Source organism: Branchiostoma lanceolatum, chromosome 12 (genome assembly GCF_035083965.1).
Source record: "Branchiostoma lanceolatum isolate klBraLanc5 chromosome 12, klBraLanc5.hap2, whole genome shotgun sequence".
In the NCBI taxonomy this organism is placed as follows: Eukaryota; Metazoa; Chordata; class Leptocardii; order Amphioxiformes; family Branchiostomatidae; genus Branchiostoma; species Branchiostoma lanceolatum.
Genome location: NC_089733.1, coordinates 16,593,248 through 16,621,209, shown reverse-complemented (window position 1 = coordinate 16,621,209; position 27,962 = coordinate 16,593,248). Strand labels below are relative to the sequence as shown.

At 40.4% G+C, this 27,962-nt stretch overlaps 1 protein-coding gene across 3 annotated transcripts in view; it reads left to right on the top strand.

Annotated features, from left to right (window-relative positions):
- Positions 1 to 27,962, top strand: part of LOC136445847 (G patch domain-containing protein 8-like) — a 196,899-nt gene that overhangs the window by 151,350 nt on the left and 17,587 nt on the right. For all 3 annotated transcript variants that reach the window (XM_066444017.1, XM_066444016.1, XM_066444018.1), the window contains one exon: positions 20,829 to 20,915. In XM_066444017.1, the coding sequence (XP_066300114.1) occupies positions 20,829 to 20,915 (87 nt within the window). The remainder of the gene's footprint in view (positions 1 to 20,828; positions 20,916 to 27,962) is intronic.

Genomic DNA, 27,962 nt, shown 5'->3' with positions numbered 1-27,962 from the left:
GCATACTTATTTGTGTTGTAAATTAACAAATACAAGTCACTGCCAAAATATTGTAAATAGTTTACAGTTCTAAATAAACAAAAAGGTAACTAAGAAGATGTTCTATTATACGTCTAAAAAGCAAAAGAACTAAACAATTTGTTGCAGCCACTGGCTGACTGATAAATGAGGCAGCTCAAACTAAGTCACTTAAGTATAGGGGACACTTCTCAACACCTTAGCTGACCTTAATACAGCTTAATCCTCTCTTTGCATTAAGTTCTAATGCTATTAATTATACTTTAAACTGACAGCCTTTCTGTCTTCTTACACCCGTTGGTGTCATTATACACAATAAGTGACGCTAGTGTGTCATTTGAACGATGTTCTCTCACTAATGTAGCTTTAACAACAGCTCCTTGGCACTTGTTTAAGACTTATCTGTGTCACACAGACACCTTGCTTTCTTGCAACCACAGGCAAATTGGTACAACCTGTCCTTTGAGACTTCTAGCACAGCGTTATCGGTCCACTACAGAATATTGTAATTGCCCTACTTCTGAAGACAGTCACTTTTATTTATTATGTAAGTGGACCCCAGGTAGAATAGTATTTCATTATGTGGCACTAATGGAGATCTCAATGAAACTAATAGGCTGCTGCAACATGTACAAATGTATGATATTTGTTTATTTATTTATTGATTTGACTGTGAAACATACAGCCAAGGCTGCCCAACTAACTGATGGCTGTAAGAATGGACTAGTACGACAGTGATTTGTTTTACTATCACAAGGGATGGATGAAATTTGTCACAGAAGTAATATTTTAAATGCAAATTAATGTAGGCTGTGAGGATAAAAAACAGATTGGTGGCTAGGTCATACTTAAATACATGTAAATTTGTGTCTGAATAATTAGTACTTAAGGCCCTTGTAGTGCCCAGTGGCACATAGAGCAGGAAGTTTCTTTGCTCTTACAGTAGCAGGGTATATTTTTACAGGGAGGGGTTGCTAGCCCTTCCACTTAAACATGATCAAGGCACCCCATTTTACATCACTTCTGACTCTGAGCAGCCCCAACAGAGATGTCCCCAGCCCAGGATTGTACCGTGGGGGGGGGGGGGGGGGGTCTACAGGGACATGCCTCTGTCTAAAGTACACTGAAATATAAAACCATAAGTCTTTCCATCAGGACAGGTTTTGTCAATGATTGTGTAGTAACTGCAGCATTTCAACATATGTGAACAGACTGAATACAGTTCATCTATAGGAATTATCTGAAATATCGACATACATGAACTATTAACTTAGCTGAGAAAGTTTACTTTTGTAGTTTTCTGAAGGTTCGTTTTTCCGATAGCACAGCCTTGATGTGAGTTGTTAAAGATGAAGGAAGTTATTCTTAGCTGTAGACGGAAGCTATTCTTTGATGGAGGAGACATAGCGGAGCCTGATATTGATTCCCCAGGCTGGTATACCCCACCCCTGTCTATTCGCTTCGTATTTATGGTGTGCTACAGGCTTGAAGATGATACGTTACATTAACTGTAAATTGTGAAACTTTTGAGGAAGTTTTATTTTGGTGGTGGTCGCACTTCCACAAATTCATCAAATACATCTCCCTTGTATAGCTTCTGTATAACTGAATCGTTTCAGCCTTGAATTTATAACACACCTCCTTTTCCCTACTACTGCGAAATACAACCAAAATTCCTTAAAAGACCGGTAAGTAAAAGTGTTGTCCTTCAAAGACCGGTAAGTCAAAGTGTTGTCCTTAAAAGACTTTCGATTTTCAACTGTTAAACATGAAATGTTCTTTGCAAGTCATCCCACCTATGTAGAAGGTAGATTTTAAATGACAAATCTCTGCAGGTAAAGAATGAAGGGATTATTTTCCAATGAAATTGTCACTCTGCCATCTTGTCATTTAAGTGGTGCCCGATTTAAAGCTGAGATAGAAACGGAAACATAAGATAACAGTTCATTTGAATTACTTTGTAAGTCAATTCTTGTAGCAGGGTGGTACACAAAGACCAATTTTTAGACTGTTGATACCGGTAGGATTGTAGAGTAATTAACAGTGATTACTGGTAAAGCTCCAGAGATCTAGATTTGCAATGTATTAGCTGCCATCAAATAAGAAATCAACAACACAAATCTTTTGTTTTGAACCAGTTGATCTACACTAAGTCTTTAACTTTCAGAAAATTCATGTCGCACTTGAATTAGCTGTGACAAAAGGAGAGATCAACACTGAATCAACTCGAGATCCATATATTGAAATACAGAGTAATCTCCATCACTATAATGTGGAGGGGGGGGTGTCCCTGTGGTGTAGTGGTCTGCGCCTTTGCTACTCTGCCACATCTGGTTCAAATTACTTGGACCAGAAGGACTGGGGTTCAAGCCCCAGGTAGGGCACCTCTGGACAAGAGGCGTATTGAGTCATACCAAAGACTTTATAAAAATGGTACATACTTATGAAACAGTATGGAAGTTAAACACACTCCACTGCCAGTGGACTAGCCCCCTGCTGCAGTGATTGCACCACAGTGTGGCCCAAGGGCTATGAAACGGAGATGGGCACTGCCCTATACATCAATTATGGTGTGGGAGGATTTTAACTTTTTAACTAACAATGTGGAGGAGGTACATGTAATGAAAGAAGTTAAACTGATCACAGATTGTAGATCCTGCAAAACGTTGTCTTAAAAGAGCAAACCACACAAACATTTCAGCTTGTAATCTCTTTAGAAGTTTGATGGCTTCCAACTCATTTTCACTATCATCATCATCATCCCATGGCGATGTTTTCTCCAAGGATGGACCTCTCCCTGGACTCATTTTCACTGTACTCCAAACAAACAACTACCCTTGGCGAAGTTTCTGTCAGATACCGCAAAAATTTCATTACAAAGCCTTAAACATGACCATCCATCTTCGAAGACCAGTTACTGCGCTCAAGGAAATCGTCTGTGTAAGACAGTGCTTATATCACCCCATTAAGATACAGATGTTAGACCGATGCCTCCCAAGGTGCGTGGAAGTATTCCCTGTCTTGCGGAAGATAAAGCTATTCTCGGTGATACGGGAGGGTGGTACATTGACGAGGGAGACTTTGTGGTGCCTGGTATCGAATGATTGATCCCACAGTGGGCTGTTTGCCCAACGTATTTCCTTTCTTGTAATAAAAGGTGGGAATTCCTATACAGCGTCGGCCTTGCCCTTAGCTCATGTTTTTATGGAGAGATAGGCCTGACCAACGTAGTATATTGTTTATCAGACTTAATTGCACCTAATAACTTTAAAGTAAGGCATATAAAGTCAAAATTAACCTTTAGCACACTGAAGTAGCTGTTTGGCACCCCATTCGCTATTGGTTACAGATTTAGGCAGTAGGGAGAATTGTTAAGAAAAGTTTGTAGTTTTCCATATCTTGCTACAAGTCTCTTCCAATACTTTTAGAGACTTGCTTTTTGCCAAATTTCCTTCAAAGAGGTCTGTAAGCCATCACTGTCATGTTTAAGGAAAAATCCACACCTTGAACTTGTAAAGAACCAACCACACTTCCTTAAGAGAGTAGGGGGTATCTGGCTTAATCAAATCTGTTCCTTGATGTTGCCACAAGTGGTGTGTCAGATTACTATGTCCATGCGATTTTGGTTCCGATTGACAGCAACAAACTTTGAGAAAAGAACAAGTTGCTAGATTAATGTAGCCCTTGTGTGGAAGTAGCAACTTGTGTGGAAGTAGCAACTTGTGTGGAAGTAGCAACTTGTGTGGAAGTAGCAACTTGTGTGGAAGTAGCAACTTGTGTGGAAGTAGCAACTTGTGTGGAAGTAGCAACTTGTGTGGAAGTAGCAACTTGTGTGGAAGTAGCAACTTGTGTGGAAGTAGCAACTTGTGTGGAAGTAGCAACTTGTGTGGAAGTAGCAACTTGTGTGGAAGTAGCAACTTGTGTGGAAGTAGCAACTTGTGTGGAAGTAGCAACTTGTGTGGAAGTAGCAACTTGTGTGGAAGTAGCAACTTGTGTGGAAGTAGCAACTTGTGTGGAAGTAGCAACTTGTGTGGAAGTAGCAACGTGTGTGGAAGTAGCAACGAGTGTGAAAGTAGCAACGTGTGTGGAAGTAGCAACTTGTGTGGAAGTAGCAACTTGTGTGGAAGTAGCAACTTACAAGAAAATATCTTCAAGTAAGTGGCTTCATAGATTTTTGTCAGCTACTTCCCAGACCAAAGTCATCACACGCTTCTAGCAGGCTGTAAGGAAAGGTCGAGGTCAAGGTCAAAAATGCATCTGGTCGGTGTAAGTCTAGAGATAAGAATGCCCAAAAGTCACATCGACTGTGGCCATTGAAAAGTGTTGAGAATGTTTGTGGGGCATCTTAACTCTGGTTAGGTCCAAATGGGAGAGGAAATGTCAGGTCTCCACAGGACTGGCTGAGTGGATTAGGGTTGGAATAGGGAGTGTGGGAAATATAAAGGTAACTCTAAGTCAAGGTCTTCCAGTAATGACTTCAGTCTGTATTTGTGATTTTGTTTTGTTTTGAAAACCAGTTAATCAAGGAAAATGTGGCTTAATGCATTTAGTACTATCACTATTACATGTAGATACAAGGCTTTGTAGCATTTTCGGTTTTTGCAAGTATGGTTATGGTACATTCCTTGAAAAATATCTTGCAGAAAGGGAAAGCAAAATACATGAAGGAAACAGCATTTGTTTTGTTGAAAGAAGATCAAAATGTCTAGCAATATCCCACCAAAGAAGTCTTCAAACTGGTTCAAACATGGAGTAAGGGAGGGAGTGTACAATCCCACCCTCAACAGAGAAGGAGGGCTATGTGTGGAACTGTCTCAAGGTTTCCAAAATCATAATCCAGTCGCTTGAATAACTGCTTTTGGCGTAAAGAAATCTTCAATCAACAGAAATTGCAGCTTGTGCAATGAGATGCATTAGGTTTAGCTCCATCTTGACCATGTGTTTAAGTATTCCCAAATACCACCACTTCCAAGATTGATGACTTGCCGTGTGTGGCCTTTTTAGGTGTCAAGTAGTGTTACTTTTGGCCTTTTCAGCAGAGACTGTTAGCACTAGCGGAGAAGGTCAGTTTGCTTTTATAGATCAGGCAAGAAATGGAGGGACACAGGGGGTAATGGAAAATTTGTTAAGGTGATTTGCAGTAAAATCACTGGGTAAGTTTCAAGGTTGGCAGAATTGACTGAATTAGAAGGATGTTCCTGTAGCTCAACTGCCATTCTGTCTAAGCTACAGTCTACATGATTCGCCTACAGCATTAGGTTGTAAAGTTGAAATCACTAGATTCTATTAGAGTCTGTAGTAATATGTTCAAAAGTTTTAGTATCATAGTTGAGAGTTTGCCATTTCTGGCAAAGGAAAAAGAGAACTAACAGCCATAAATATTCAAGGCCATTGTCAAAGAAGTAAGCTCAACTTCCAAGGTCTTTATTTGAAAATTTCTTGGAGTCACCCATCTAGAAAGGCTCTTATATGAATCTCTGTCTTGCTGCTTTGTTCTTAAGCTTACAAAGTCTGTTCTTTCCGTCTGTATGAAATCCCAAACCCCAATGCACCCTTTTGTGTGGACAGAATCTCGGCTGCGTGCCATGGTCACGGGGGGGATGGTGTCAGGTGAAAGGTCGCCGGGAAATGCTGACATTGCTTGGGCCGTGATTGGTCAAGCCTAGGATGAAAGGATCAACCCGAGAGATACTTTCTTTCTGCAGTCTACCATCTGTCAGGGGTTGTGGTCTCTGATGACTCGCCGTTCATTGATTTTTAAGTTAGGACTGTTCTGTACATGAACGGGGAGTTAAAGAAGCAATATATGAGAGAAATGTACAATCCCGCCCTCAACAGGAAAGGTGGTCTACGCATCAAACTTTCAGGCATTTGGGGCAACGCAACCCTGCCCGACGAACAACATTAGCTCCTAAAACAACAGGAGCTAATTGTTTCATTAGCATACAACCTTGTCTTGGCTTACTATTCTATTGAACCTTCTGAAGTTGTCTTCAGCTCATTAACATATCTAGTATTCAGAGTTTTGGTATAAAACCTAGTTCTGCCAGATATTCCCTTAGTCACTGACAAAAGATAGCGGATGCTGTCTGAAACGTCTGTTTTGAAATTTTATCCAGTTGCTTGAGTAACTATTTTTTGTGTGTTCTGTACATGTATATGTTGCATCTAGTTAGCATTGTGGTCACAGAATGATAAGCTGCTGCAGTATTAGAAAAGGTAACGGATTGAAGCAGCGGAGGTAGTTCATTCTGAAGGGCTTATGGTGACTTTTCATTATTGTGTTTTCGGTAACATTGGAATTACAGCCTGTTTACAGATGAGGTAGTGTGTGGTAGTGCTTACTTCTTTGTAACCTGAGACTACTGTGAAAGGTGAACAGGGGCAGTCGTGTTGCTTATTTCAGCCTACATCCATGTCATAGAAAAGTCTCAATATTCTGTCTTCAAGTTGAATATGTACTAGCTGCATATGGACCTCAAGTAGCCTTATCTTTCTTTTTTTATCATCTATTTACATGTATACTCTGTGTATGTTATGTTCCTGTGTGCCATGTAGTTTTGTCCAGTTATGTTTGTTAGTTAGGACCACAGGAAGAGTAGCTACAATTTACTTGTATGTTGTTAAGCTCATTGTGGATCTGAATAAACCCAAACTCAAGGTATTGTATTGCAGCATGTGCCATCTTTAGGTTGCAGTTGGCAGCAGATGAATCAAAAGACAAAATTTGAGGGAGACCAAAGACCACAGGCCAGCTTTTCTTTCATAACATATGTACTTAGTTCTAAGCCTCTTGGTCTCAGTTGGGAGTTGCTTTCTGACATCTTAAGCCGGAGTTGGCTATCGCTGGTCACACCGCCGTACCAACGCATATCTTCCACCGCAGACAAGGTCCCTGTGCTGCAGTATCAGGACTGGTGTAATGAAATATTGACTCGGCTACACCACTGGGAAGGGCTGACCGACCGAGACGAAACCTTCATAAAACTCAGTTCAATATCTAACAAGACCCCACAACCCCGGCTATTATCAGGAGAGCAGGCATCCTAGGTGCATTGTTGCTGCATGATGAGGGTTTGATTCAGAGTTCTGGATCAACAGGCAGCGGATGTGGGTGAGAGGCTCCATCCCAGCGCTGATTGAGATTTTACCATCCCCTCTGCCGGCATGGCTGCGAATTGATTCCCATCTTGTTAGTTTCAGACGTGACCCCGCGCGGTGACCTCGCCGCGGTCTCGTCTCCTCGTTGGGCAAGTGGCGCCCGGGGCTTTTCATGTGGAGTTCATTGCGGCAATAGCAGAAAGTTTGTGGCTTTGATTGAAAGTTTTTTGGGGCCATGATTTTATCTTTGGTTGCAGAAAGTCCACAGGGCTGTTCTATTTCAAAGGAGAGGAGAACTTTAAGATGATGTCAAAGGATCATAATTTAGACGGTGGCAATCTGTGTATGTTCTCTGTTCCTCCACTGAAGTTGCAGAAATAGTTTGAATGAGAGAAAAGGAAGTCAAGGGATGATAAGCTAGAAAGTTGGGATAAATGATTTTTTTTTTTTAAGCACAAGTTCTATGGCTGCAGGTTTTCACCACAATGTTAACAGTACTATAGGATTGTCCTCAGTTGCCCCTCGAACCATATAGAATTAATAAAAGGTCAGCCAGCAGAACTCCTAGTTGTTCAGCACCAAGGACAGAGAGAGACCGTTTTCTGTGTCACCATCTTGTTAGTTTTAGACGTGACCCCGCGCGGTGACCTCGCCGCGGTCTCGTCTTCTCGTTGGGCAAGTGGCGCCCGGGGCTTTTCACGTGGAGTTCATTGCGGCAATAACAGAAAGTTTGTGGCTTTGATTGAAAGTTTTTGGGGCGCTGATTTTATCTTGGGTTGCATGAAGTCCACAGGGCTTTTTGATATTTGTGCAGGAGACCTTTAAAAGAATATCAAACAAATCATAATTGAGGCGGTGGCATGTTATGTATGTTCTCTATTCTTCCACTGAAGTTGCAGAAATCGTTTGAGTGAGAGAAAAACTTGGGGCCATGATTTTATTTTAGTTGCACAAAGTCCATGGGGTGTTCTTTTTTAAAAGAGAGGAGAATTTTGAGAGTATATCAAAGAGATCAGAATCGAGAAGGTGGCAATTTTTGTATGTTCTCTATTCCTCCATTGAAGTTCCAGAAATAATTTGAGTGAGAGTGAAAAAAAAAGAGAGAGAAATAATGTTGGCTTTAAAAAACATGTTCTCTGGTTGCACGTTTTTACCACGATGCCAACAGTACTATAGGATTGTCCTCAGTTGCCCTTCATACCACATAAGATAGATAAAAGGTCACCCAGCAGTACTCCTAATTGTTCAGCACCATGGATGGAGACTGCTTTCTGTGTTGCCATCAAACCACAACATCAGCAAAATCATAATTGTTCTGTAAACCCTACTCAGAGTTATCGCTCACTGAAGCCTCAGAAGAAAGTCAGAAGTGATAACAATCACAAACTTACAAATACATTAAATTGGTATTGGCCAAAAACATTTGGGATGCTATTTGATTAGAAAGTAGAGAGAGATAATGTGGGTTTGAAAGCACAAGTTCTCTGGCTGTGCGTTTTTACCACAATGTTAACAGTACTATATTGTCCTCAGTTGCCCTTCACACCATACAAAATGGATATAAGGTCATCCAGAACTCCTAGTTGTTCAGCACTAAGGACAGGACCATTTTCTGTATCGCCATCAAACCACAACATCAGCAAAATCAAAATTGTTACATAATCTCCATTCACGATTATCGCTCACTGAAGCTTTGGGAGAAAGTCAGAGGTGGAAACAATCACAGACTTACAAATTGTTACATTTCATCGACGCTGGTATTAGCCATACTGCTAGGTAATTGATGGCATACCGAATACGCAAGCAAGGGAGAACTCGAAAGAGAGTCGTGACACAACATGCCTTTTTCCCGGTGACATTTCTGCCATAGGCGGAAACAATCACAAACTTACATATTGTTACATTCCGTTGACATTGGTATTAGCCAGGCTGCTTGTTAATTGATGGCATACCGAATATGCAACTGAGGGAGAACTGGAATAAGAGTCGTGACATTTTCCCCGTGACATTTCTACCGTACAGACCTCGGTACTCGCCAGCGGCATCATTTCAGACTTGCAATCACTTTTAGCCGTCATAATTCATGGTAAGTGCCGCCCAAATTGACTTTGCGAGCATCTAATACGTGCTAACGGCGCACCCCAGAGATGAAGGATGCATGGGCAGGTGTGCTGATCCAGGCACGTAGAATGACCCGAGTTGTTAATGTTGCTCCCAGAGGAAAGTTTTTAGGCACAGGAATACAGGAGGTCACGGGTGATGTATAATGATATCAACCCTCCTGACATATACGAGCAACGAGTAGGGAAGTCGCGGGGAATGTCATACACTTCAAGCAACGCTGACCCAAATTGATTTGACATTTCGACACCTCCTACAGTTACAAATGGTGCTGCGCGGACTGAATGCATTTCGTGGGGAAGTAGAATGTTTTTAAGTTACAGACAGGCACTGTTGTGGTCAGAAGTCTTCCACAGTTATGCATTATTGTAAGATGAGGTTGTTTTTTGTGCCTCGCAGAATTTTACTAACAACCCCCAAGGCCAGGTTTAAGCAGCTTCCTTTCTTATGAAAAGAATGGTATCAGTCTATTTCTTAGGGCCCATTCAGACTTGTGCATATCTCTAAGTCTGTATTTATTTATTGTCAAATGCAACAGTACATTACACTGACTCTCAAGGCAGCGTAGCTGATATTGGAGAGTTGACATGTATGGACAGACAGCAAGTCTGTATGAGTTGCGTATTAACATTTTTTGGGTTTAGGTAAAGTTTGCTGGGAAGAAGTTGTTTTGATCCACCATTGTGCAGCCTGGTTATCGAACCAAAAAGATAACTTTTTCGGTTCCAAACCTTCCCCAAACCAAAGAAATGTCAATGTACAACTCATTCAGACTTGAATATAGGCACAAGTGCCAACGTCAGATGCTGTGTTGTCAGATGAATCTTGGGGTACTCTTATCTTGTGAGTCACTCGCATTGTCAGCTGGTGTTTAACTTACGAATGAATGTATCATGACAAGATCGGTATCATTGCAAAGGCTAATAAAGAAGCTTCTCAATGACTCATAGTGCCATATAGTTAATGAAGTAACAAGGGAACAATGATTAATCAAATTCAAGTTTCCAAACTTGTTGTGCTGAGTTTGTATCCTTAGATTTATTTTTCCTCTTCTTTATACTGTAACTATTGATGTATACTATTTCAAATGAGGGTAAACAAATCCCCCTGATGCAAGCTTTCTTTGTCTTTATATCAAGACTAGCGGAGTCTGCTAAACACTGTTAAAGTGCTCTCATAAACCACGACCCTTTAGTTGACGTGGAAGCCATTTTATCACGGTCTTTCCGTTACTGTACTACATCATGGGACAAAGATACTCATGGCTTGATCCCGCTGGGCTGACAAATGCTTTTTCTCTGGCCTTGGAGCAGTACTTACATGTGCTTCTTGCCTTAAAGCCCTTTTCCATTTTATGGGAGATCATTTTTCTCCCTTTTCCTTAGCCCTTCAATATCCTTATCCATCTTTTTCCTGTTTTCCTTTTCCACTGTTTGTCGGAAGATTTGTCATAAGGGATTGGGCCATTTGTGATTTGGAGATATTTTGTATGAAATGGAGGACGTTTATCCTCTTTTACTGCTTTGTGCGCGATGCTACCCATTGCCTGATACCCGGTCCCTTTCTGTCAAATGCACATAAAGCTCTAGATGTATTGCAAGTTAAACCATTTTGCCAGTGTTCCATTCGTTGTGGCCCAAACAATGTGTATGATTAACATTACCAATGGCTGGATTCTCTTGTAAACTTTTGTAGGGTAACTTCTCCAATTCTTCATCTTGCTAGTATAGCGGTTCAGATCTTGGGCAAAGTAGCTATGGAAATGTTAAAGCACTAGATGGGTACTGAAATACAGCAGCTTCTACAACAATCGGGAACTTCAATGGCCAGAATAGGGCTCAGACTATCCATTCCCATGATGTCAGCTTTTCTTAGGATTAACCAATTTTAGCTGATTTCAAGGGGCGGACCATTCACACACACTCGCTTTACCATGATGCTGTTGTTCCCTAGCATCTACCAGGGTCCAAACAAGTTCGCGTGGGGTTTTTTTCGTGGTAGGGAGAAAATGGAGTGTTCGCGGTGGTTTTAAGTTCGCGTTTGAAACAATAGTAGCGCTACAGTCAAAGGTGGGAAAAAATTTTCATGTTGGTTTTAAGGTCGCCCTGAAGAGTTAAGTTAAGTTACAGACAGGCACTGTTGTGGTCAGAAGTCTTCCACAGTTATGCATTATTGTAAGATGAGGTTGTTTTTTTGTGCCTAGCAGAACTTTACTAACAACCCCCAAGGCCAGGTTTAAGCAGTTTATTTCTTAAGAAAAGAATGGTATCGGTCTGTTTTTAAGGGCCCATTCAGACTTGTGCATATCTCCAAGTCTGTATTTATTTATTGTCAAATGCAACAGTACATTACACCAACTCTCAAGGCAGCGTAGCTGATATTGGAGAGTTGACATGTATGGACAGACAGCAAGTCTGTATATGAGTTGCGTATTAACATTTTTTGGGTTTAGGTAAAGTTTGTCGGGAAGAAGTTGTTTTGTACTTGTATACCCCACCGTTGTGCAGCCCGGTTATCAAAACAAAAAGATAACTTTTTCGGTTCCAAACCAAAGAAATGTCAATGCACAACTCGCTCAGACTTGAATATAGGCACAAGTGCCAATGTCAGACACTGTGTTGTGAGATGAATCTTGGGGTACTCTTATCTTGTGAGTCACTCGCATAGTCAGCTCTGGTGTGTAACTTGTGAATGAATGTATCATGACAAAATCGGTATCATTGCAAAGGGTAATAAAGAAGCTTTTCTATGACTCATAGTGCTGTATAGTTAATGAAGTAACAAGGGAACAATGATTAATCAAATTCAAGTTTCCAAATTTTTTGTGCTGAGTTTGTATCCTTAGATTTATTTTTGCTCTTCTTCATACCGTAACTATTGATGTATACTGTTCCAAATGAGGGTAAACAAATCCCCAAGACGCAAGTTTTCTTCGTCTTTATATCAAGACTAGCAGAGCCTGCTAAACGCTGTTAAAGTGCTCTCATAAACCACGACCCTTTAGTTGACGTGGAAGCCATTTTATCATGGTCTTTCCGTTACTGTACTACATCATGGGACAAAGATACTCATGGCTTGATCCCGCTGGGCTGACAAATGCATTTTCTCTGGCCTTGGAGCAGTACTTACATGTGCTTCTTGCCTTAAAGCCCTTTTCCATTTTATGGGAGATCATTTTTCTCCCTTTTCCTTAGCCCTTCAATATCCTTATCCATCTTTTTCCTGTTTTCCTTTTTCGCTGTTTGTCGGAAGATTTGTCATAAGGGATTGGACCATTTGTGACTTGGAGATATTTTGTATGAAATGGGGGACGTTTATCCTCTTTTACTGCTTTGTGCGCGATGCTACCCATTGGCTGATACCCGGTCCCTTTCTGTCAAATGCACATAAAGCTCTAGATGTATTGCGAGTTAGACCATTTTGCCAGTGTTCCATTCGTTGTGGCCCAACATGGTTAATAATCTCTACGGAACTGTCTGCTATAAAGATTGCGCACAAAAAACGCTATCACAGCACACAAAGACTGTGTATGATTGACATTACCAATGGCTGGATTCTCTTGTAAACTTTGGTAGGGTAACTTCTCCAATTCTTCATCTTGCTGGTATAGCGGTTCAGATCTTGGGCGAAGTAGCTATGGAAATGTTAAAGCACTTGGTTTTAAGTTTGCGTTTGAAACAATAGTAGGGCTACAGTCATTGGTGGACAAAAAGTTTCGTGGCGGTTTTAAGTTCACGCTGAAGAGTTCACCGGGAAAACCGTGAACATAAAACCACCGCGAACATGTCTGCGTTTACAGTACCTCTAACAATATTCCTAAGTGACAACTGACTCGTTTAAGTGGAACACTGTTGTGATGTTCACTCTGGCGTTGTTAATGTAAACTATCGCTGACCAGGAAATCAAGTTTCGTCGGCTCAATCGGTGTTAGAACACAGCTCAAACTGGATAACAGTCCTGGAGCCAGCCAGTAATTACTTTATTACCGTGTAAAGTAGTTAATACCTTGGGCGAAACAAGCGGAAAACGGGGTCCTAGGTTCCCCGGAATACATTTGGCCTCTTCACCCTGTATCGATCGAGTACTAGTGTGGATCAAGTGTGGATTAGACGCAGGAGGTTCTGGTGTCAGAGGTTTCTTAGTTCGGTCCTCACCTTTTGCTGTCTGTTTTGGGGCGCGTCAATTCTTTAATCAGCTAGGCGGTGAGGGAGAACAACCTTTGTACAACGATTTGGAGAAGTGGGGAAACTATATACCGTCCTTTCAACATAAATCTTTCTTGTCATTATGTATTTGATTACCAAAATGTATAGGTTCTCATTAACTATTTGTGATCTTATATTATTGTTTCCTGGTTTTATGTATCAGTTTTGTGGTTTCTCATGTGTTTCATTTATTTTGTATATGTGCCATGTTTCTTATTATTTCTTTGTTCTTTTAAAAACCAATAAAAAGAATGAAAAGAAAAGGATTTGGAGAAAAGATAACCAGGAGGATTTGTTTTGTACCATCCACCATCCTTTCAGAGTCCAAGGCCAACTCGGCAAATGTTTTATGCCTGGTCTGCTTTGCAGTCCTGATTTTCATTTCTCCAAATATTTGTACAAAGGTTGATTTCCCTCACCGCCTACCAATAAATCAGTAATTCTCATATAAGGGAAAAACCTCAATTGAGGTGAAGCATGGTTCTTTTTCAAGTAGCTAGTCATGCTTTTAAGTACCAGAGTTATCAGCCAACGATTGATGTGTTCAAAAATTCATATTTTCCGAGAACCATAGTAGAATGGAAGTCGTTGTCATCAAGTACTGTGAGAGCATCTTCACTAAAGAACGGTTGCAGTCAGGTAAGCAATGACTAGACCCTTCGGTGTAATATAACCAGCTGCTGCCGCGCCGCGTGCCTGCAAAGCTGGCGTGTTACGCCTAATGGCGGTTGTACCGGCTATATAGATACAGATACAGAATCTGATACAGCTAGTGGTAGTGCAGTGCAGCCTAGAAAGGCCTGGAGTAGGCTAGGATGAGGGATCGTACCTCCGTCCGGGTGGCAGACGGCAGGCCCCGGCTTATGGATTAATACTGCGCGGACTGATTAAATTAGGGATGATTAATCCCCTCGCACACTGTGGCGATGATTTGGTTACCGTGGTGATGGATGCAAGGGTTGATGGGAGAGGTCGCGGCTCAGCACGGCGCCGATATTGGGCACATGTGTTCTGTCCCGCCATAAATTTTTGCCCACATTATTCTAACCCGAAGTTTTATCAATTACCGAGAGAGGCATACGGTACATTGAGCTCACTTAACATGAAAAGGGGTGTAGCTCCAACTGAGATGTCCTGACCCAGCAAGCTGACAATATTGGGCACATGTGTTTCGTCCCACCATGCATTTTTGCCCGCATTATTCTAACCTAAGTTTTATCAATTACCGAGAGAGGCATGCGGTACATTGGGCTCACTTAACATGAAAAACGCTGTCGGGTGTAGCTCCAACTGAGATGTCCCGACCCAGCAAGCTGACAATATTGGGCACATGTGTTTCGTCCCACCATGCATTTTTGCCCGCATTATTCTAACCTAAGTTTTATCAATTACCGAGAGAGGCATACGGTACATTGAGCTCACTTAACATGCCCCTGAAAACAGGTCAACAAGAACATCTTGATAGATGACTTTTTTTAATTTCGTAGCTGTCAGTATTGTGTCTGAGGTACCATTTTGATGGAGGTTTTGTAACAAAATTAGCAGAGTATATTTCTACAGGGAGGGGTTGTTGGCCCTTCCCTTTAACATGCTCGAGGCACCTTCTAGAACACAGGACGCCCATTTTATGTTACTTTCGTATTAACAGAGATGTCCTGACCCAGGATTGAACCGGGGTCTGCCAGTTGGCATCACTTTAACCCAAAGTTTTATCAAAGTTAAATCTTCAACAAGTTGAAGTTGGTAGCCTCAGAAGAAGAACCTATCAATAAGAAAAGGGCAATGCCCCATTGTGTGTGAGATCAAACCAACTCAATACAGAATAATGTGTTTTGCCTTGCGACAGTTCACCGGTTATGCAATACATTAGTGGACAGCTACGCTAGCTTAATAATGACTTGAAGGATGCTTTCCAGTCTCGCTATCTTGGCCTGGTGACGTCAGAGAATAGTCTTCGTCTTACAAGGGGCGCTGGTTTGTCGAAACCCCATGCTTTGCGAAACGACGCCCGACGCCGGGAGTCTGCATTTGGGACAAAAAGGTCCGCTCTGCTGTAAGCCACATAATCCCCATTGGGAGCCATTCCATGTACTCAAACGAACCATCTGTCAATTTGACAAGGGCCTTGTCAATCAAGAACGGAGCCTACTTTCTGATACGCCCTGCTGTGGTGTACTATTACTATTAGCGAAACGTTACCTAATGACTGAATTCTCAGTGGACGCAGTCACACTGCAATACTCCTGCTTCCCTAATTTTGGGGGATCATTTTGTCCTTGTGTGGGAACTATACTGGTAATAGTCGTACCACAGCAGTCATTTAATTCCAACATTTTATGTCTTTAAGTTTTGCATTCGTTTCATACTTGTATCACGAAATAGCTTTTGTCAGTTTTGGCATAAAGATAGGAAAATTGTTCATTATTTAAACCAAAAAGAATATTGGAAAGTTTTTTTTAGAGAAACTAAGAGATCTTCTGTCTGTATCTGTATCTATATAGCCGGTACAACCGCCATTTGGCGTAACACACCAGCTTAGCATCTTAGTTTATGATTCATAGTACTATGAGTACAATGTATCAGGTCCTGCATTTCTAAATGGTCAGCAGCAAATATTTGTGATCGTAACATATTTCGCTTCCTATAGTTTGCATATCATGTTCCTTGTACATGTGAGAATGGATGCCCATACATTTAACCACTTGGCCATGACATGCAATAAAGAGTGAAAAATCAATGATCAGCTAATGCCAAACTTTTTTTTTTTACAAATATTGAGGATGGAAAACTGGCTTAAGCGCTGTACCTTCTTCTACCTTCAAGGTTAGATTTTCTGCCAAATATGTACAAGTACGTGTAGAATTCATCATGGATCAAATTCTCATCAGGGTTGCCTTGAGAAACTCTAGGAGACACTTTTCTGTCTATTTTTGCCTTGTACGTCTTTACCTAGCTGATTTAAGACTCTCGTGATTTCGCACCTTTGGCCTACGGTGGGTTTACCTGCTTATGGTAGGCTCCAAGTGGCTTAGTAAAACTCATATAGGGAAGGCCGGGTACATGGGGACATTTGTCTTGTGGGATAACCCTAGGTTGGAAAGTCTTTTTTTCATGCAAAATTGACACTTTTTGAAGCTGTTCTCGGGACAGAAAAATTGAGGCAACCAGGGCTGTCTCCAGTCTGTCCCACTCATTGTTTGGGAACCCTTTTTTTTTTTTTTTCAATGTTGAATATGTCATTCTAAGCTTTAAAAAATTCATTTTCATCAGTTTTAGGGCATGAAATTGATATTTTTTTGGACGGAAAGGGCTTGATTTTTTCCATCCCAACAAACAAATTTCCGTCCTGGGATGGAAGGACGGGTCCTGGAGACAGCCCTGGAGGTGACCATAAGAAGGCCAGTGTCGAGTTTATGAGGTTCGAGTCAGTCTAAGAGAAGTGACAGGCCAACCACCTCCAAGTGGCTTAGTAAAACTCATATGGGGAAGGCCGAGTACATGGGGACATTTGTCTTGCAGAATAACCCTCAGTTGGAAAGTCTTTTTTCATGCAAAATTGACACTTTTGAAGCTGTTCTCGGGACAGAAAAATTGAGGCAACCAGGGCTGTCTCCAGCTTAAAAATTTTTCCGTCCCACTCATTGTTTGGGAACCCATTTTTTTTATTTTCGATGTTGAATATGTCATTCTAAGATTACAAAAATACATTTTCATCATTTCTAGGTCATGAAATTGATATTTTTTGGACGGAAAGGGTTGCATTTTTCCGTCACAACAAACAAATTTCCGTCCTGGGATGGAAGGACAGGTCCTGGAGACAGCCCTGGAGGTGACCATAAGAAGGCCAGTGTCGAGTTTATGAGGTACGAGCCAGTCTAAGAGAACTGACAGGACAAACCACTTCCAAGTGGCTTAGTAAAACTCATATAGGGAAGGCCGAGTACATGGGAACATTTGTCTTGCGGAATAACCCTAAGTTGTTGTAGTCTTTTTTCATGCAAAATTGACAACGCTGTTCTCGGGACAGAAAAAATGAGGCGACCAGGGCTGTACGTCTCCAGCTATAAATTTTTTTTCCGTCCCACTCATTGTTTGGGAGCCCATGTTTCTGATTTTCAATGTTGAATATGTCATTCTAAGCTTACAAAAATACATTTTCATCAGTTTTAGGTCATGAAATTGATATTTTTTGGACGGAAAGTGTTGATTTTTTTCTATCCCAACAAGCAAGTTTCTGTCCTGGAGGAGGTGACCATAACAAGGGCAGTGTCAAGTTTATGAAATACGAGGCAGACTAAGAGAAGTGACAGGACAAACCACCTATGACAGAGTTGTTTGATCCAACCCAGCCTTGGTCATGCAAATTTAAGCCAATTTCGAATCATTGTTTCCGACCCTTGCCACCGCACATGGCTGCGCGCTGGCCTGCTGTGATTTTCCTGCGACCATTAGTGCCTACAAGCAGTTGTGGAATGGGGAAGGAATGATCACTCCATCATAATTACTGCCAGGGCTAGGCAGAACTGCAGTCCATCAGAAGTATTGACAGGCTGAGAGGCACATCAATCATTGTTCTACAGCCCCCTTATGGTCATCAAGTGGTGCTGCCTTTGTTTGCTACGGTGTCAAATTACATGCATTCTGCTTCCTGCGTTTTATAACCTTTATCAAAAACGTCGCCGTACTTTTCCACTTCGGCCTATAAGTATCGACAGCTGGAGGCTCAGCACTGATACTTTTATGGCTCATAATGATTATGATATTATGAGTAAATTTATAGCAGCTGTAGAATGACATTTGATTTCTGTATTGTAGGAAGAGATGATTTAAGGTAACGTTATGTTACATGTAGTGTATGCGTCAGTGTAGCATGCGTAGTCCAGTGGTTAGCGATCTTGCCTCTGGAACTAGAAGCCACGAGTTTGATTCCAGCTGTGTCGCTCACCCGACATGCACGCTACCGGAAAGGGTTGCAGTCCTTAGGACGGGACGTTAAGCCGTGGTCCAATGTTCATTGTGCTTGTCGAAAAGAGCTAGGGGAATTTCTCTGGTACAATCAACCTGTAAATACTGTACATAGAGTCTGTCTTCCCTGTCACAACCAGAGGAAGAATAGCTCTTCAGCGAGCTAAACTGGATCGAGATCACTAATTCCACCTTCCTGTTTCCAGTTAGGTGGATGTTAGTAGGGTAGAGTGTACTAGGTGTATACTGTCTTTATGTACCTGTAAGTAGAAACAATGATGCTGTGTAGACTACCGATGCAACCTGAAGTTTTCCTTCCTGCAAAGGTAAGTCAGAGTACTTGTCTCTCGATGATAGGTATTAGTCTAACGATTTAATGGTTCATTCGCAAGCCTTGTTATGGGTGTTCTGTGCTACGCACGACCTTTCGGCTAATTTATACAACATTTTGCAGGTAAGTTTGGCCGTGATATACTGTTGTAATGCCTGTAGAAATGCTGTAACTGTCATCACCGTGTGTAAAAATGGTGTTTAGCTAAATGTCATGCCCATCATTCAGTGTAATATACCAGACATTGGAGGATTGAAACAATTATTATTAAGCTTTTAGGAACTCTGGATGGTTTACGAATATGCCAGGAAAGACGGTAGAAGACAAATAATGATAGGTTTTTGTCGCATTATGAACGTATTATTTCTTCAAGCTACAATTATAATGATCTTCAAATTTTGCGTAGTTCATAGAATGTCATTTTCAACATCAATCACAGTTTTCGTGATAGTGTAGTTTTTCAAGAATTCTGAACAAACCTCGAAGTCCGTATTAGGCCCAGGAAGAAAATGTTGTGTTTCCAGCATCCCGACAGACCCTAGAAAATGCCTGTGTTTTTTTGGGTGGGTCAACAGCTGGAAAGGGACATAAAATTTTCAATCTTTCATTTGAGTAAAGAAATTGTAGAATTGTTTTCTTTTTGTTCATTTCTGACGCAATGGCAAAGGCAACATTAACAGACCCACCAAACCTAAACCTAGTAGGTTCCCTTTATGTTGACTAGGCTTGTTCCCATCCGATTTACTAGAAGGGCTCCTATACTTGTTCCCCTAAAAATAAGTCTCCTTTTTTTAGGGAAATGATTGTAAGAGCCCAGGAGAAAATCAGATGACGCCCAGGCTACATGTTGAACCCTGGCTGTTGAAAATATCAGTGTCCTGAATATCAGTGCATTTCAGTTTTCCATTGTTTTAACAAAAGAATGTAAAACTGAAATGTATTTGTTGCATCACTTTGGCCAAAATCTTTTAACCTTTAGCACTCTAAAGTAGCCGTTTGGCACCCAATTTCCTAGTGATTACAGAGTTAGGCAGCAGGGAGAAGGTTAAAAAAATAAGAGAGTCCATACCCACCCACCCTAATTTTTCAGGGCAGTGAACGGAGACACAACATTGATTTTCATTGGCCTAAGCAGTCAAACCCTTCTGCATGATCTAATGTGATAACCTATAGTGACTTTGTTGTATCGACATGTCCGTTATCTTGCGAGCAGTCCTCTGCACTCAAAATTGGTGACACATTTTTGTCACACTGTTTGAATCCCTCTTAACATTTAAGATTTGAAAGCTGAGGTTGTCAGCTGCTATCTTATTCCTGAGATACTGTAAAAGGGGAAATGTTTGCTGAGGTTTTATGTTTTTGCAATAGCCTCGTCACCTGGAACTTCAAATAAAAAAAAGCATTGCAAAAAATGTTTGTTCTGTCCTCTGCCTGCCTACCTCCTTTTTTCAACTCAAACTGGCTTTGCAACATAAAGAAAATGGGACAAAATATAAAGCTCGACAAAGATGCCTAAAAATGTGTCAAAAACCAGCCTGCCCTCTGCTTGGAGAGTAATTTTTTGTTCCAGTGTATCTTTATCCGAAATACATCCCAAAACTCCAGAATTAAATTTGTGGTGCCTAAACATTTGGGTTAGTTGCCCCTGCCCACAGTTACAAGGAAGGCAAGGTTGTCATTGTGACATTTTGTCTGCATCTCCAATTTTCATCTCGACAACCTTGACATTTTGTGCTCCCCTTTATGCCAGTAAAATTTTATCCCAAATACATCCAAAGACTACAGAATTAACTTAGTTGTGCCTAAATGCTGGAGTCAGTTGCCCCTGTGCACAGTGCATTTGTCAGAGTCAGTAGAAAGGCAAGGTTGTCATCATGAAGATTTTCCTGCCAGTCTAACTTTATCCCAAATACATCCAAGAACTCCAGAATTAAATTTGTTGTGCCTAAACGTCTGAGTCAGTTGCCCCTGTGCACAGTGCGTTTGTCAGAGTCAGTTGCCCCCGTACACAATCCCTGCTCTTACAGAATGCGCGTCACAGTCAGAAGGAAGGCAAGGTTGTCATCGTGCCGTTTTTTCTGCATTAGATGGAGCACGTGGAGGGCACCACGGAGAGGCGCAAGATGCTGGAGATAGAGAAGGAGGAAACCGAAGAGCTGCGACAGAAATACAAGGTGAGTTTTGTGTTTATTTCTTTCTTTTCTTCATCTACACCAGTCTACTTAGTTGTCCCTAAAGGTGTGTTAAGCTAATATTCACAGTATAGCATAGACATGTAAGTTCATAGTATCAGAAGTTACTTTGTATATTAGCCTATGTTGTTTAGTAAGTAGAATTTGAACTTAAACATTTGGTTGCACAGAAATAATTTTGTGTTAAGTTCTTACTTTTCTTCATCTACTAGTTTACTTAGTTCTCCCTACAGGTGAGTTGGGATAATTTCCAAGGGAACTCAATAATATAGTATATATAGGCATGTAAGTTCATAGTATCAGAAGTTACTTTGTATATTAGCCTATGTTGTTTAGTAAGTAGAATTTGAACTTAAACATTTGGTTGCACAGAAATAATTTTGTGTTTAGTTCTTACTTTTCTTCAACTACTAGTCTACTTAGTTGTCCATACAGGTTTGTTGAGCTAATTTCCAAGGGAATCCAATATTATGATATGGACATGAAAGTTCACAGTATCAAAAGTTACTGTGTATGTTAGTCTATGTTGTTTTATTCTTTTCTTCGTCTACTAGTTTACTTAGTTGTCCTTACAGGTGTGTTGAGATAAATTCCAAGGGAACCCAATAATATAGTATATGTAGGCATGGAAGTTCTTATAATCAGAAGTCACTTTGTATGTTAGCCTATGTTGTTTAGTAAGTAGAATTCTAACTTTAAGATTTGGTTGCACAGAAATAATTTTGGGTGCACAACATGCAATAAAGTTGATAAAGTCAAGTAATACATTTTAAAAAGTACAAAAAAGGTATCATACCTTTTCTGATACTTAGATTTAAGGAATATTCTGTATATATACCAGACTGAGTGTATAATTATAGTACCTTTACCCTATAGCCTACAAAAACATGTACATGTAGTTGCCCAGTCACCAATTATAGTTGCACAGCTCCAATTTTTTGGGCACCAACTGAAGGTGCACATGCACCCAGTATTTCAAGCCTTTGCATATGTAATATTATGTAAAATGTTGCGTGTTCACACTAACAGACGCCCAGGGATGCATGTCAGAAACGATGCGTATCACGCCACTTCCCCACAAACCAATTCAGCAATGACTTCGCATTTCCTAATTGACCTTGGAACTGACATGCTAGAATAGATTACAGCACTATTTCCTATTCCACAAACCTGTCATGTTATCTTGTTCCTGTAAAGTATTGAGTTATGGATGATCTCATCATCAAAATGGCATTACATGCTGTGACGTACATGTACTGTAAGGGGCTATGGTTGAAATATTCACAATTTGGTAGATGTTATACTTAAAGGAGCAACAACACCCTGGAATGATGATACTTTAATGTAATGCTCTATTATTCTATTTACAATGAAAATTCAAAAACATTCAAATTTTGTTAGCATGAATATGTTTCATACAGGTGGATGGGCCATACTAAATACAAAAATGTAGTAGTTTCTATTTTCTTATAACAACAAGGCAACAAAAGTTGAGACCCTGGAAGCACAACTATTTTCTACTTTGATGAAACCCTTTTTTGTTGGTCCAGAAGGGTAGAGAGACTGAAACAGAAGACAATAGATCAACCCCAGAACCACACCCACCTCAGTCAAAACATAGAAATGTAGAACAAAAACAAACCTGCTAGAAATACAAAAATTCACCAACCTACATGTACATGTACAGTCACTCTAATATTGGTTGAACCAAGTCTGATTAAAACCTCCTTGGTTGAATGTAATTTTGATGGATAGCTAGGATCTGTCTATTTGGTCCTCAAGTCAAATTTGATGGCAGGTGACCTGAAAAGGTGGCTCTTTGGTGTAATCCGTCTCAAATCTGTCCTATCCTATTGGGAGACATAATCGAGAAACAAGATAGTCTCCTCTGATATTACAGAAGCTGGCAGGGGACTCTTGGTGAGCAATGAAAGTGTAGCCCCTTTAGTTTGTTTTGGAAACATAATTCAGTGATAAACTGGTTTATGTCATACCTAGGCCATGATAATGTTTGATACGGGCGTTCCGGACCGGGTGATATTTTGGGTTATCACACTGGCTTTTACTAGTATATATCACACAGGCTTCCACAGAATCATTCGAATGCACTTTGTGTGCGCTGCTGTCAAAAATTCAAATACTTGATTCGGATGTTGGAACTACTGTTGTTAGCAATGATTTGTTTGAAGACACAAAATTCTCTGAACTTCGAATTTTGCATGAAAATGTGTATTTTCCTGGGTAGGTAGGACATAAATAGAATACAACACTGTGTATTCCGCATCACCCTCGGTCCCAGCCCTCCCTCGCGTCACGCTGGTACCTCGGGTGATGTAGAATACATCGTGTTGTATAGTCTATATATATCAGAGGCAGTGCCACAGTGTATAGTTTCAAATGGAATACTGTTCCTTACCAGGTCAGAAGCGACAGATTTAGACAAATGGACATGTTTCTAGTCATTGTAGATCTTGCTGAGATAAAGATTACCAAATGGACCTAGAAAGAGAACCATTTGTCAGTCTCATCCATAGGGATTTTGAATAAGGAAGAAGTGGCAAAGATCAGGCTACAGTGTCACTGAATGTAGCAGTGTAGTAATGTAAATGCCTGTAGGGAAAAATGTAGTGTTCACAGTGGTTTTAAGTTCGCGTTTTAGACAATAGTAGACAAGGGGGTGAGAGGCAAAAAAAATTTGCGGTGGTTTTAAGTTTGCGGTGAAGAGCTTACCGCAAAAAAGGTGAACATAAAACCACCGCTAACAGTTCTGCATTTACTGTAGCCAACATCACTGCAGCAGCATAACACGTTTGACTACTACTACTACATATGTACAGCATTGCTTTTCTGAGATGCAAATTGGGTATTTTGGTGTTTTCACAGCCATATAATGATTCATTCAATTCATTTTAACCTTTAGCACTTTGAAGTTTCCCTTTGTCACCCAATTCCCTATTGGTTACAGGGCTAGGCAGCAGGAAGACAGTTAAAAGCCCTTAAATTAAAACAAAACAAAAATGCTCTACTTGCATGGCCTTAGCAATGATATGTATGTTATACTTAGATGATGATGAGGAAAGTTTATGTTGTGATTGTCTTGCCTTTAAGTGATTAGACAGATGAAAATCTGTGGCAGTTTGTCTTAAGGTGTACCAGAAAGTTTTACGAGAATCTAACTTAGCTGAAGGATCTGTTTTGTCAGCAAGGAGTTCATCATATGCTGTAATTAAGGACAAAGTCAGCAGGAAGATTTATGACGAGCCGACGGCGAGGCTTAGGTAGATAACTCTGACCTTTTCCTTGATGGATACCTGTCTTAGGAAAACAGCAAAACTTGGTATCAGATCATGCTTACATCAGCAGGAGTAAAAAGGTTCTCAAGGTAGCCTAAGGGGGGACTTAAGTCGTCACGCATGTCCTTGTCACCGTGTCTAAGATGTAGTTTCAGGTCACCCAGGAGCATATAAGATTTACATCAGGACTAAAGAAGCGAGTATTGCCCCGTAATTTTGCCTTAGAAGTAAAAAAACACTTTGTCTTATAAGGTGAAACACAAAAATTATGAATTTAGCCGTCGCGCATACATGTATGTCCTTGTCATAACGTCTGCATAGTTTCAGGTCACTCAGGTGCATATATTTATCTGAAAATTTACATCAGGACTTAAGAAGCGAATATTGCCTCGTAATTTTGCCTAGCCAGAAAACAGCAGAATTTGGTATCAAATCCTGTCTACATCAGCATGAGTAAAAAGGTTCTGAAGGTAGCCTAAGGGGGGACTTTAGTCGTCACACATGTGTCCTTGTCACAGTGTCTGCGTAGTTTCAGGTCACCCAGGAGCATATATATATACCAAAATTTACATCTGGACTCAAGAAGCGAATATTGCCTCGTAATTTCGCCGCAGTACATGGTTTCAGGACCACTCAAGACATTAGTTTTTCCCTCGTGGGTAATTCTTGTACTCAAAGGATTATAGCCAAACTGGCGGTAAAACAGCAAGAGTGTCAAACTGCTAAGATTCTAGGACAAACTGCAAAATAAATTGTTCTTCTTTGTAAGTGTACGTGTATGGTAGGTATGTCACCGTATCATATGTACATGTTGTACGTATGGGGGTAAAACTTTGATCATACTAAGTCTAAATTGTATAATCTGTACATGACAGTAAGGCCATACGTGCAAGAACACTTTATGCACAAATGTACAATTCAAACCTTGGTTGGGTATTGGTGAGAAGCCATGTTCAGATACTGTTAATTCTTGTTTCTTTCACTGTAACTTTATATTCACGGTTTTCACGGTCACCTCTGTACCGTGAACTTATCATCACAGTGCAAATCCTGTTGTTATTATATATGATTCCTTCACAAATCCATTCTGTAAATCATTTGCCGCCACTGTGAAGTTAAAGTTCAGTGAAAATGTCCATTTTCCTTACACCGTGAAATTTTGCTACCATGAAGATAATAAAAGTGAATTACAGTATGTGTAACCAGGGCTTTACACAGAAAACTAACTTTTAAAGATCCCAGTTCCCAAATCTACATTCAAACAGATGGGTTCATCGGTTGCCGTCATCTGCCAGAAGCGACTGATGTAGGAAGAGATCCAAGAGTTCATTATCAAGTGCTGACAGAGATGCACAGCCCCACCAACCTAATCATGCCCCGTGGTGCCCAACTTGCCACAAGGCGTTTCTACTCCGCCCCCAAGGAAGCTAAGATTCCGCATTAAACATCTTGTCTTAATACGTTGCATTCAGTATACAGTACTGTATGATCCTGGTATATACATGTAAGATGATAGCCTTGTAACCAAATAAAACTAACAGAGAAAGTTTGGAAACTTGAATTCAGTCAGTGGTACAATGGTGCCCCATTTATTATTATCACCATTTATTTTTTTGGGATGAGCAGGTCTGATTTTAATTTCTATGCATATTCAAAGTATAATCAGGATGAAATAAACATGAAGTAGTGTCAGAATGATTTATTACTTTGTTAATCATTAGAAATATGGGAAGATGGAGAGTCTAGTGCCCTAATGCTTGACATTCCCCCTATTGGAACACGCTGACAAGTTTGCATATAATCATTCTATCCATTATCCGTCACTGTCAGTTTTTGTGTCATAAGTGATACATGGCGGTGTGACCTTGCATGTTGTGCAATATTTAATGACAGTAGAAAGTTAAGCACTTCACACATATTTTTTTCTCAACATCTGTTATGACCCAAATTATGTATTTTTCTGGTTGTCTCTGTGACTAGACAAAATTTGTTGTGTCTGCTGTCATTTCAGTTAAGGTTGTCTTGATTTTCTCAATTTTGTTGGTCGTTACATGCGTCATGTTGTTCCATGCTTCTCAGAGTGCAGGAATTATTGAAGTAAAGAAATGCCATGAAATAGACCAAACAGTTTGCATAAAAACTGTAGTTACCTCCACAAAGTAGGGTCACCTCCACCTCCTGAAGGAAGTTTGTGGTTGGTCATGTATGTACCTCCTCAGCAATGCATTCATATGTACCCTGCTGGTATTTGCCGGATGATGCACATGTTTTTTTTTACACCGTAGCAGTTTTTTAATAGGTAATGTAATACTTTTCTATATGTTAACAGCCTGATAAAGCAACAAGCAAGAGTCAGACATGACAGTTTGGGAAGTCAATATAATACATATGCCTACGACATAAACCCCCTCTCCCTTTGGGATTACCAAGATTGATGCATCCTTCTCTATCACATGCCTCAGAGACAGGGTCCCTCGCTGCGTAATTAAGCTAGTTGGATAGCAACGCAAGACTGAAAGGTTTATTACAAAGTTGTAAAGGCAGTGGGAGGTAGATGGGCCCTGAAGACAGGGTTTTGTAACACGTAATTTTGTTTACGCGCAGTATCAGTGTAAAGTGTTAAGAAGAAGTCAAGGACCTTCTTTTAATTGGAATGTTGAGAGTCATGTATAGAGTGTATGAGAATGAGAGAGATAGAGACCCGCCATTGTTTAAAGGAGCATTCTACTCCAGAAGTAGGTATTATGTTTTATCAGAAACTAATCTGTTATGGTTGAATCCAGTTTTTTTGGGTCAAATTTACCATAAGTTGAAGCCTGAATGCAGGGTAAACATTATAGCAATCAAGTTCTTAAATTCCCCGGAGGACCCTTCCAACAATGCCAGAGTTCAATGTTTTTTTTACAAAAGTACCAAAATCTCTTCTTGAATGTTTGATAGTCACTCAACTGCTTTCGTTAAGCTTGTCGCGTCTACCGTTAGTGAGAAATTTTGTCAGAAGTTGGCTATGCAAGAACATAGAAGCGGGTCCGTATGGGTACATGGATTTAGAAAAGGATTATTTTCGAAAAAAGACAGCTGAGGTAATTTAGCCACAAGTCGGGTGCATCTGTATCCCAAAAATATAATCTATTCTTCTGGTGTGGAATGCTCCTTTAATGGATAGCTTAATGCACAACTGCTTTAAGTTCAGCACCAAGGACAGCGTGTACACAACCATCACATTTGTAAAGGGTACAGTTTTTTCCATGCTGACAAAGAAGCTGTTTGGTGTCTCTATGCAAACAATAAGAAACACACTCCTTTATTTCTTATGCAGTGCTAGCCTGGTATCTAGCCCCCGGGTTCCTACCCAAGAACCATTTTTCTCTTATCAATTTTTCTGTTAATTTCGAAAGTGCCTTTGGCTAATCGGGTAGCCCTGGCTGTACTTTTTTACAGCCAAATAAATCAATCAAATCAATTTCAAATGTACATTTTGTTTGTATAGTATTTTGGTTTATCTTGATATTTTACCTTGACTTGTTATATGTCCGGCTTTGCGCTCAACTTATGTTTATTTTCTGTTCATTGAAGCGCATAATGTGTTGTTTATTTCCGTTGCTATAATTTGTATAATTTTAAAATGGACTCCAGGAAGAATAGTGATGTATCACTAATGGATATCTTAATAAACCAAACCAGTACTTGGATAGAGACCAGAGAATTACATAGCAATGGATACTTGGCTATACAG